At 40.3% G+C, this 12546-nt stretch overlaps 1 protein-coding gene across 2 annotated transcripts in view; it reads right to left on the reverse strand.

Annotated features, from left to right (window-relative positions):
- Positions 1–233: 233 nt before the first annotated feature.
- The window catches only part of cers5 (ceramide synthase 5), a 31584-nt gene continuing 19271 nt past the window's right edge, over positions 234–12546 (reverse strand). The window contains exons 6-11 of one of the 2 annotated variants that reach the window (XM_031897217.1): positions 11303–11395; positions 7138–7266; positions 5770–5876; positions 4767–4923; positions 4368–4397; positions 234–1186 (exon numbers count right to left, since the gene is read on the reverse strand). In XM_031897217.1, coding sequence (XP_031753077.1) covers positions 1043–1186; positions 4368–4397; positions 4767–4923; positions 5770–5876; positions 7138–7266; positions 11303–11395 — 660 coding nt within the window. In that variant the 3' untranslated portion in view covers positions 234–1042. The remainder of the gene's footprint in view (positions 1187–4367; positions 4398–4766; positions 4924–5769; positions 5877–7137; positions 7267–11302; positions 11396–12546) is intronic. The other variant, XM_031897218.1, reaches the window with a different exon arrangement.

Consider the following 12546-nt stretch of genomic DNA (forward strand, 5'->3'; position numbering starts at 1 on the left):
AGTGCGGATTCACTATGGGCACTGATGTGCCAGTAGCCTTAGCTTGCAGTCTCATTTTGCCTAAGCAGTAATCCTCTTTCTGGCAGGCTGGCCACTATCTTCCTTTACAGCTCCCACAGCCCTCCTATTATGTTCCTTAATTAAAAAAAAAAAAGAACACATTGGCAAACAAAGTAAAATAAATAATGGACTTTAGTTCCCAATCAAACCATGTTAAAAATACAGGATAAGAATAACTGCAAATTAATCATTTTAATTTTTGGGGGTTGGAGGATATTGGTCATTGGTCAAATTCTACAAAACTCAGGAGGATAACAATCCTTTATGCCAAGTGGACTGAAAAGGAAAAAAGTGTGGCTTAGGAACTAAATAGAAAAAAAAAAAGTGACCAATGTTTATAATTTTTTTTAATTTTTTTTCACAGAATAAAGTAAACAATGATATAAAATATTACATATTAAGGCGCACACTTTCTGTTTCTACACACAGCCTTTCATTGGGTTTTCAGCCGCTGTACCTGGCACTGCTGTGCGAGAGTCCCAGTGCTGTTTTCTGGCGGCACAATGTTTAACTCACTTTAGACACCACCGCCTTGTGACAAGATATCAACACCAAGTGTTACACTGGGTACCTGATCATGCCACCATTGGTCCTATTCGGTCTACTCCAGCTACTGCACGTAGCAGTCTGGTCTGCAGAGCAGCTGCTGTGAGAGATCTGCACAAAATGAATGCTTGTGCAGCATTAGAGAGAGTTGAGGAGTCTGCAGTGTGTGCACAGAGAACAAGCTGTGTAGCGGAAAGCCATTCTCTTTTAAACCAGATCAGATTCCTTTTCCAGGTAGAATGTAAAAATGATCAAGTAGAGGCTGGAATAAAATCTGTCATATGGTGCAGGGTATCCAAGGGCTTCACCAATGAGAGAGGTTCCTCCGCCGGGTGAGCAGAGTTCAGCATTGGTTTTGTGAGGAATAAAGTAGTCTGTGTCTCATGAGAAGTCTCTTAGGATACAACAGCCTGTCTCCTGGAGGTATGCTAATAACTTATTCTTCAGCCCACTGACTAGTTGATGTTGTATGGCCATTCACCCGGTTGGCACCGTTATTGTGGATTGCTTTGGTGCCATTCAAAGCAGTATCCTCCTCTTCTGAGCTGCTTTCAACATCACTGCGATCATCTTTCAGTACCTATAAAAAAAAAGTAGTTGAAAGGGAATTAGAAGGATTAAAGCTCAGTGTAAAGTACACCTGACTCAGGTTTAATGAGGTGAGCGGTATCATTGCCTCTAACCTCTTATTTTACATTGCCAGCAGGTGTCCCTTACAATAGTGTAATGCCATCCCAAAAGGGCTCTGCTGCGCTTCCTGGCACTCATACTGAACGTGACCTTATTCGACCTGGCCAGTATCAATAAGCAGCTGCTAAAGGTAACAAGGAAAAATATAGATTTCTCTGGGGTTTTCCCGCATAAGCAACAAAATGTGGCTCTTCACACCTAGTGCACCAGCGGCAGATTTAGCACAGACAGGGTATCCAAACCACATCCCTGTATAAAACACCAAATACATGGTACTATCTCATATCACTTCATGAACATGAAACTAAAATGCATCCTGTGTGTGTGTGTATATACCTGTTTTTATTTTTATCTTCCATTTCACTTTCAGAAAATGTCTTTATCAGCCCCAGCATTTCTAGGCTGAGGCACTTTTCCCTATGGATGGCTATGTGGCACTAGAGTGGCAGGCTGTGCACATTGTGCTATTATATTCCTGTGTAGTATCAGTAAGTGATCATTTAAAGGGAAGGGTACTGAAGACACCTCTCATGGATTCCATGTTTCACCTCTCTCCATTCTATCTATGGCTAAACTATAAGCACAGGAGTATCTTAAGCTCCCAGGCAGGGCAAGGAATCAGCAGCTCAGAATATAAACTGAAGTGGAGTGCTGTAAATAAGAAATGATATAACAGCTGTACACAACACCCATGCCTTAGTAATAGTGTTAGTTATCCTTAGAATGTATGTTTTGAACAATGTATTTACATTTCTTTCTAGTGTATGTTAAGCATGGTTTTGTTGATGGCATCTATTTAAGCACTAATCTATGCAAACATATTATCCATTATTTCACAGGATAATTCTATAGGAGATTGCAACCATTCAGGTCTTTGCTTTCATTTTCCCACTTCAAGTAGCCTGTTCAAAACTAATTTCTGATTGGCTGCTTTTGACAATGTATTTGAAACCTAGCTGGAACCTGCAGCATCTTCTGGATCAGCATCACTGGATTAATGGCAGATATGGAAGGTTCTCTTTTCTTGACTACACAAATGACTTAACCTACTACAAAAACCGATTGAGTAATCTGAGGTTCAGCAATATGTGCACGTAAACGCGAGATCCAAGTTAATTACAAAATACTGGAAAGGAAAGGGGTACACTTCTAGCATTCTGCTGGAACTTAGCAGTTTGAATTTCCATATTTACAAATCCACTAGCACAAGCATTTATCAAACTTTTTTTGTCTGTACTTTACCTTGTAAATTTTTACGGAACATCTGCATTTCTACATCTTATCTGCCATAAATTCTAGTGTACCAGGAAAAAAATAAAAACACTGGGTGGGTAGCAGTCTGTTAACTCACCATTCTACACCTGGATAACCTATGGGTTTTGGCCAGGCCATCCCATGCAGCACTAATGCAGCACTAATGCAGCACTAATGCAGAAGAATGCAGAATGGCAAAAAAAAAATCCTTAAAAACCAATCAAAGCAATGAAAAAAAAATATGACAGTGAGACAGTGATCAAAATCGCAGTTCCACTAGTGCCAAGGAAACGTAAAAAAAAGAAGAAAAAAAAAGAAAAGCAAAACTAAATAACATGTGTGTGTTTGAGTGAGACCTACCTAACAGGCAGGAAACATTGGGCCAACTACTTGATCTCTTGGAGGCATGGCATGTGACCCAATAGTACAGGGGGGCAGCAATGAAAAGGACAGGAAGTGAGAAGAAGAGCAGACATGTATGTTTCCACATATCTGAGGTTCTCCTGGGACCTAGGGCAGGCCAGTCATGCTCCTGCTCTGCCTGTTTCCTTAGGGTAATGTTACACCGTGCATTTCCACCAGAGAATTAATACTTGAGCAGTTTCCGGTGGAGGCTATTTCTGCCTGTGTTGGCCTTTTCTCTGCTGGTGGAGAAAATGCATGGTGTCCCATAGGCCTTAGGAAATAAGCAGAAAATTTGGATGTTCCAGTTTAGCATTCGGAGGGAAAGGGATTGCAATTTGTTGCAAGCAGTTAAACACTTTGATTCATACAGATATATATATAGTTTATATACCCATAGATTATTATAGTAAGAAATGGCAGACAGAGAGGGGGGGGGGGGGGGGTTACGAGTAATGGCAGCAGCACTCAACCCCCCCCCCCCGACATTAGCTTGTAATATAGCAATTGTACAAGGACCATGCCCTGGCAAGTCCATCCCATTGTGTTTCTTTACCTCAAATTTGATGAAGCCAAAGAATTATGCAGTGGGACCACTGATGGTGCTTTGAAGGCACCTACCAGTCAGCAGGGAGAGGGTTGCACAGCAAAAGTGCAACTCTGGAGCATGGTTAAATAAGTAGAGTTCTCCAGTACATTGTTCTACTTCAAACTGAACAACAGGTGCCACTGTATTGCTCTCCATCAGCATCTTGGGAGATAAAATATTTCCCACAAACAAGGCACATATTTGTGTAGCAATGCATTAATATGCATAATAATGAATGACTGGATGCATATGCACCTTGCAGGAGTTCTCTATATTATCAAGAGAAGTTTACCAAAAAATATTAACTTTCTCCATAGCGGAAACAGTAGTAATCCAATTAATTTTGCAATTACAATTCCCGCAATGCTTCCATTACAACTATTTACAACATCTTTATTAAGTCATTTTTGGGGAACTCTCTCTTTATTTAGATTTTCCATAAAGATTTTCTCTAATGTACAGGTGCATGATTACATGTAATAAGTAGATATTTAGTTATTATGAAACACTCCTTTATAACTGAAAGCCCTTATTAGAGGCTCCTGCAATAACAAATGCCTGAAGATGCTGGTTATAAACATAAGTAGATCAGCTATTAGAGCATGTGATATTTTAGAAAGTGCAGTGAAGACACCGGCCCAGATTTATCGGAGAGTTGCATTCCATGCATACTGTAAATAAATCCCATTGTTTGCCATAGGGATATTACTGCAGTGTCCACAGAGATGAATCTGGGCCAGAGTTAAATATGAAGGCAATGAAACATGCATGGTGAGGCAGGGAAGAAAGACTGAACAAGAGTTGTAGCAGCAGAGATAAAACTTACAGGCAAAGGGTGATATTTTCCAGTTCCAACCTGACACAGAGAAAAGGAGGGAGAAAAAGAGTGAGGTGCAGAGTGCAAAGACATAAGTTCAATCCTCACGTTGGTAGAAGTTGGCAAGCACCAGTATAACCAGGAGGAATACCAGTGACTTAAGTACATGGGCAGAGAAAGAAGTTTTCAAGCACCAGTATTACCAGGAGGAACATTAATAATGCACACTTCCGTACACTGGCCAACAAACATAGAAGGAAAAAAAAGACTCTAAAGGAGCATATGAGAATAGAGGGGGGAAAGGGCCAGAGGCTCAGATTTCATTCTCAGTGAAATTAACATGAATCTCATAGGTATGTGTCTGTTTACAAATGAAAATACAGGACCAGCTTCTATTTAGAATCTTACCTTTCCCCTTATCAAAGCCTTGTATGCAATGTGAAGTATGAGGTAAGACCATATGATGTGAAGAATCTGCAGGACCAGGAGGAGACCATTAAACAGCCACCAAGAAGGATATGGACCAATAAGCTCCCAGCTCTCAAACATTGTGGTGTTCAAGATCCTAAAAAATATATTATAGCTGCAGTTAAAAAGGTTTTTGGGTAGAGACATAAAATCTTTTTTTTTCTCATAATAAATAAAAACATAATTGTAAGCAATTTTCTAATATATATGAACTAAAAGAAGCAAAAGCAGTATCCATCTGGCTTTATATATTCTCTGCCTTACTGGTTTCTGACTCCTTAAAACATTTAGCAAAAGCCTTTCAAGCAACAGAACGTGAGAACTAACTTGCTTAGCATTGCATTTTCCTTCATTATGGGGAAGAGTTCCCCATACTACTATGGTTAGTTGCCAACTGGTGGTGCTGACTATTCTTGGAAGGCCCACAGAAGTGAGCAAGGGGCTGGTGATGGCAAGGTTGCGGCAATTGGGTTGAATGCTTATTTGCTGTACTGGATAATAACTAACATTACAGCAGTGTCACTGTTCTACACAATTTGGATCTCCATACCTTATGTCTACTAAAAAATTATTTAAACAATAATTAATTTCAATTAGATTGTTTCCCCTCTAATAAAGATTAATTATATCTTAGTTAAAATCAAGTACAAGGTACTGTTTTATTATTACAGAGGAAAGGGAAAAAAATAAAATTTGAATTATTTGCTTATAATGCAGTCTATGGGAGATGGCCTTCCTGCAGTTCGGGACTTAATGGATAACAAGTTTCTGGATAACAGACCCCATACCTGTATTGGCAACTTTTTATCAGTGATAACAATGGGGTTCTACAGGCGGCTAAAAGGCATGGGGTTTCTATGCGATTCCCAAATGAAGCAGCTTCTGGAGCCAGATGGCACAGCAAGTGCAGCCTCTTAAACAACATAAATCCACAAGAACTTACCATAGGGGAAAAATAATAAGTCGCGTGGTAACAAACACAAGTGCGAAGAACATGAAGAAAGAGTCACACAAACGCTGGAATTTTGCATAGTTTGTCAGTTTTGCTGCCTTTCAGGGGAGAAAAAAAAAGGAAAATTATTTTGGTGGGAATTCCTTGAGGGGCAGAAGAAACAATGAAGGCAAAACCAGTAATAGCAATTACATGTGGGTGTTCTGAATGGAGAGCAATGCTGAACATTTTGTCATCCACTCGCCAAGCAGGAAAAATGTTCAGGAGACAAAAGGCTTGAAATTGCCCTTTGTGCCATTATTGTTAAAGGGGCAGTATACCATCTTGTTTAACTTGAGTACAGTGAACAGGGCTTGTGCCAAACATGCTTTTTAAAGTTGTGAGATGCGAGACAGAGGCCTCTCCAGGGCTTCTACATTTTATACTTGTCTTTTGTTTTCCTTTATGTCAATAGGAGGTTCTTTGGTTTTTTAAAATCAGTGTCTTCCAGTTCCTTAGAAGGGTGGTGCTTCCAAAAACACCCTCCACGTGCCATAACGCTTTATCATGTTGTACACCAACATAAGCTGGAGGGCTGCAGGATGTATATCTCTGCTAGCTGAAATTCACCCCCAACCGACATATCAGATAGGGAGCGGGCTAGGAATAACACAATCCACCTAAGGCAAAGGGACTGGAGGAGCAGCTGCAGTGAACAGTTAGGGCTCTGGCACACGGGGAGATTAGTCGCCCGCGACAAAACTCCCTGTTTGTGGGCGACTAATCTCCCAGAGTTGCCTTCCCCTGCCATCCCACTGGCGAAAATGTAAGTCGCCGGTGGGATGGCACACGCAGCAGCGCGATTTTGCGCATATCGCTGAAGTTGCCTCGCGAGGCTTTTTCGGCGATTTGCGCGAAATCACGCCGCCGCGTATGCCATTCCACCGCCAACTTACATTTTCGCCGGTGGGATGGCAGGGGAAGGCAACTCGGGGAGATTAGTCGCCCGCGAACAGGGAGTTTTGTCGCGGGCGACTAATCTCCCCGTGTGCCAGAGCCCTTAAGGGTCAAGACACACAGAGTTACTAGTAGCAGTCACTGCTACGAAAACAGACAATGCTGATCATTTACTGATAACTGTCTCTACATGTGTTTTAGCAGAAGCAATTCTCAGTATTGTCTGCGGCAGGGTATTTTCTGGCATTTAGTAGCTGCTACTAAGTAGCTCTGCATGTCTTCCCCCTGTGCACTGTAGCTGGTGTTGACCTGAACCTCATCTAGATACAGACTTCTGCCCAAACCTCCTTGAACTGTGGGTATTAGTCCAATCCACATATCGCTAATCTCCCCATATACTATAGTTCATTAGTAAAAACTTACCTCTAGCAAAAAATCAGAAGCATCATGCAAGCACATGACCAGGGTTCCAACACGCACCATGTTATTGACATAAGAAAAGGAGATTAGACCAACTGTTGCCAAATGATGAATAAACATGATCAGGAAATCCTGAAAAATACAAAGAGAAATTTCTGAAATTAAAAAAAAAAAACTCTACCCTATAGTGAAAATAAGATCCCCTAAATCAATGAGATAAGATTCCATTGCAAGATGTAATGAACTGAGCCGAAGGAACACTGAAATCTGTACAGAGCACCGCACTGCATACGGATAGGGTTTCCATGAAGAACCAGACTATACCAGAATTTATAGCAAAAAAATAAAAAGGGGGGGGGAGTTGTGCTCACAACTAAATGTTAAACCATTAGGCGGAGGTGCAATGAGACTGTAACAACAAAATTCATATAAACAACAAGAGCTCCCCTGCACTCACCCATTATCAATATATTTTTGGATTCAGCCGAACCCCGAATCCTTGGTAATAGATTTGAGCAAATACCGAACCAAATCCAAATCTGCATATGCAAATTAGGCTATGGAGCTGCGCGTGTGGCGAAAAATGTTCAACTTCCGTGTTTATGTGACAAAAAGTAACATGATTTTAAGGATTCTGATTTGGTTCAGCCAGGAGCGTGGATTTGGCCGAATCTGAATCCAGTGGAAATAGGCTGAATCTTGGCCGAGTCCCAAACCAAATTGGGATATTGTAGGGTGCATCCCTACAGTATATATAGGACATTAATACACTCTGTACATTAAGCTACCAAGCAATGCCTCCCCTTTAAGCAAAACAGGGATTGTTTGTCCATATATTGCAGCCAACTACGTCAAAGTCATCCCCGGTCTGGCCAGTGTTGGGATACCAGAATTTGTGCACCAACTATATATTTACACAATACATTTTTAATATATTACATAAATATATTAGAAAACTTGATGCTTCGCATGCTACATTAAAGCGCATAGAAGGCAGGCAGATAATTACAGATTTCAGTCACATAATATGTTGAGTGATGCCTTTATAATGAGAAGCATTATGACTTCAGTTACTAACTGGACATGAGAACTGGGCTGTGCTGATAAGAGTTATTTCCCCATTAACTTTCATTCAGCTTAGAGGACACAGCAAGAGTGGTCACAAGACTGTTCTGAGCTGCCCAATTCACTGGGCTTAGGCTTGCTACAATAACACACTTTCATATGAGCATGGCTTCACTGTGGGGGGACTACAACACACCTTAGCAACTTTACCCTGCCAGTAAGTAACTACACATGCTACTACATACTATTCTTCTAGCTGGGCCTCACAGCATACTAAGTAACACCAACGGCTCTCTGTATCCCTGCGGTCTCCAGAAGGGTGGCTGCACCAGGTTCTCGCTTACAGTAAATTACATGAAAGGCTGGTGTAGGTGTGCAAAAGCACAACAGGAATGTGTCAATATTTGAGTTAAGCTTAAGAAGAAAGGTATGTTTTACATATATGGCCATAAACATTCTAAGAACTTACACATTGTCAAATCTTTATGATTATATTGTAAAAAAAACCAAAACATTCTATTATAATAGCTTTGGGCAGGGCATCCATGCTGCAATCCCTCTGCTGTTCCTCACTGCCCTCCTTCAGGCAGGGAAGCCATGTTTAATCACATTACTAGCTTAGGATGTTTAAATAATAAATATAGATAAATGGAGGGCACTCATTTCACAGTCAAAAATACAATATGGGTGTTTGATGCAAAAAAACAAAAAACTAATTGAACCCCCATATAGGGTATCAAGGACAATAATTTTTAAATAGAATAAGGGTTTGCACACAGAAAACACATGCACAGTGTCAATATTAAAAAAGTAGTTATCCTTTATATAATATACAGAAGTTTTAATAACAATCAATTTTAATTACAAAATTACAGAAAATAACACTTAAAGTTGTAAAATAATACATACCACAAAAATGTGCATAGGCGAAAAGAGACACAAAGGTTAGCGGATACACTTGCCAAAGATGAGAATTACCCCAACGTTCCGGCAGAGAGCTGAACGAATCCCCTTGAGAAAGGCTCTCTGCCGAAACGTTGGGATAATTCTCATCTTTGGCAAGTGTATCCGCTAACCTGTGTGTCTCTTTTTGCCTATGCACATTTTTGTGGTATGTATTATTTTACAACTTTAGGATGTTTATATGCCTGTTATTATGTAATGTAATCTATGATCATGCTCTGGAAAGCTGGCTCCTATGTTTATTATACTGTGTTTCCCAAGGGACAACGAGAGAAAAGAAGATAGTACAAAGAAGTAGAGGTGCACAATAGGTAAGGACAGTTCAAATGAGTCTAAAGTCAAGTAGGCCAATGGGAATACGTGCTCTCTTTGGAGTTAGTTAGACTTTGGCACCACTGTTCAGATGAGCCAACCCTATGAAACTTAACATGGTGCCAACAATTGGCATTGCCATGTTTGCCGACTTCCTGGGGGCCCAAATTCAAAGCTGCACCTACTCAAACCCACTGTCCTTTTACTAGCACCATATAGACAAAACCAACACAGGCTCACATCAGGGCTCAGCCAGCTGTTTGGCCCTACTGCAAACTCCTTTTAATGGGAGCCCTTATGAATTAAGGCTAGGTTCCCTACACATGCACATTATACATTCATTTCTCAAACTGGCATTTCTTGAACACAAGTTAAGTTTGCTGTGTTAAACTTAAACAACCCTGGACAACTGATACACTACAAAACTGCAATCAGCATTGCAATGGCGAAACTGCAATACCACTGCCTCTGAACACAGACCAGTTTTGCCACACATTTTAACAGTAATTAACAGTATGTTACACATACAGAGAACAGAATAAACTAAGCTCATGTAAAGGAGACTTATTAAAGTCAAATCATTTTGGAGTGTAAAAAGACAGCTTTCACTTTCAGTCAGATGTCATTTAATTGAGAAGGCCCTGCATGAAATGAGGGAATGGAGCCTTCGTGGGTACAAAACACCTTTTCAGTGTTCACTTAGGCACTTTCATTACTTCCAGCCATGAATCCTAGGAATTCATCATGCTGGTCCCTAGTTATGCTTTGGCTGTTATATGTCACAGTACCCAAATCTTTTAAAAACTTTTAAAAAAGTTCATGTAACCACTGATTCTGAATCGTTTTTCTATCCTTGAATGTTAGAAGCAGGACAATAAAGCCACCTACCAGACTTACCTTTACCCCGCTTATTTATTTTGTTCCAATTCGTTTGCAGCACCCCACCCTCATTGGTGTAACCTACCTGTTCTGCATTCAGAAAATTCCATTAATGCACTTTACCAAAAGTTGTCTTTATACTCTCATTCATTTCTTTACCGTGAAGTCACTACACAGCACACCCTCAACCCTTTTCCCCCAGTCATCTCTATCTCAAAACTGCCATGGTTACAGGTATATGCAAATAGTACTATCTACACACGCATATTATATATATTCATATATGAATGTAATTTTTTTCTAGCTTAGAATAACTAACAGTAGAATATTTGCAAGTGGAATACTTAAGATAGCAGCAAAGTTATTGTTTTGTTGGAACAAAAAGAACAATGGTTGCCAAAAGGAAATCAATTAATGGAAAAATAAAGATGTAGGCTGGGATTTCTACACATTGTGGGATTCTTTACTACACCAAAGCAACCACAGCCATTTAAGATGTTTCAAGATAAACTTAGCACTCACAAGAAAAAATAAAAAAACATATATATTAATTCAGTAATTCATATTTACAATACACGCAAGGTCAGTAACCAGTGCAGTCTGCATCATAAAGTCATCATCAGCCCTGTAGAATCAGCATCTGTGACTAGACAAAATTTTGCTTGATGATTTTCCACAACCCCTTAGCATTTCAACAGCGGCCAAAGCACAGAGCATGCAGTGTCACTGACACTCAAAAGATGGTGAGCTCCTGTGGAAAACTAAAAGGCCTGGATCATTAAAGGGCTGCTGAACCTCTGGGCTGGTATAGTAACATCACGTTGCAAAAAATACAGCATTCCTAGCAATATTCATTTGTAGAGTTCAGCTTTCCATTAAGCTATGGAATACTGAGACTATGGATATCCTATAAGTCTATCCTGTGTCACCAAACTATACATTTACTTACCTTGCGCTTAATATCTGTAAACTGAGAGAACATAAGGGACCAGTAGAATGCCAGCTCTTTGATGTAATAATAGTACACCCCCGAAGTAAGTGGCTGCAAAAAAAAAAAAAAAAAAGGGGTAAAGGATAAGCCTGCATCTATCAGTAAGGGTACATAAGGAGGCATGCATTTACACACAGGGCACAATGAAAGTAGTCTGCTCTGGCTAGACAAAGTGCAGCTTTATTGCTGTTGAAGCTAGAGGCTGCAGACCATTCACTGACTCGTTGTGAACAGACTGCAATTCAAAGTTCGAAATAAGGCTTGCAGGGGTAATTTTCTGCCCCCACTCCAAGCAGCTTTCTGTGGATGGGTATATAGGGAGTCAATGCCCTTTTTTATACAAGACAGCACTTTATTTGCTTTAGTAGCCACAGAATGACACTGCCTGGCATTAGACAACTTGTTATCAACAAAAACCCCTAGATCCTTCTCCATTAAGGAAACCCCCAACACACTACCATTCAGTAGATAGTTTGCGTTTATATTATTTCTACCAAAGTGCATAACTTTGCACTTATCAACATTGAACCTCATTTTCCAGTTTGCTGCCCAGTTATCTAATTTTGTCAAATCGCTCTGCAAAGCGGCAGCATCCTGCATGGAACTTATAGTTTTGCACAATTTAGTGTCATCAGCAAAAATAGAAACAGTACTGTCTATGCCCACCTCCAGGTCATTAATAAACAAGTTAAAAAGCAAAGGCCCAAGGACTGACCCCTGCGGTACTCCACTAACCACACTGGTCCAATTAGAAAATGTTCCATTTACAACCACTCTTTGTAATCTATCCTTCAGCCAGTTCTCTATCCAATTACAAATATTATGTTCTAGGCCAATATTCCTTAATTTGATCATTAACCTTCTGTGAGGTACTGTATCAAACGCTTTAGCAAAGTCCAAGTAGATGACATCAACTGCCATTCCAGCATCGAGGTTCCTGCTCACCTCCTCATAAAAGGCGACTAAATTAGTCTGGCAAGATCTGTTACGCATAAAACCATGCTGGCACAAACTAATAGTATTGTGAACTGCAATGTATTCAAGTACCCTATCCCTTATTACCCCTTCCAAAAGTTTTCCTACTACTGATGTCAGACTAACAGGCCTATAGTTTTCAGGCTGAGAACGGGATCCCTTTTTAAATAACGGCACCACATTAGCAATCCGCCAGTCTCTTGGCACCATGCCAGACCTCAATGAAT

The sequence above is a fragment of the Xenopus tropicalis genome, chromosome 2 (genome assembly GCF_000004195.4).
Source record: "Xenopus tropicalis strain Nigerian chromosome 2, UCB_Xtro_10.0, whole genome shotgun sequence".
NCBI lineage: Eukaryota > Metazoa > Chordata > Amphibia > Anura > Pipidae > Xenopus > Xenopus tropicalis.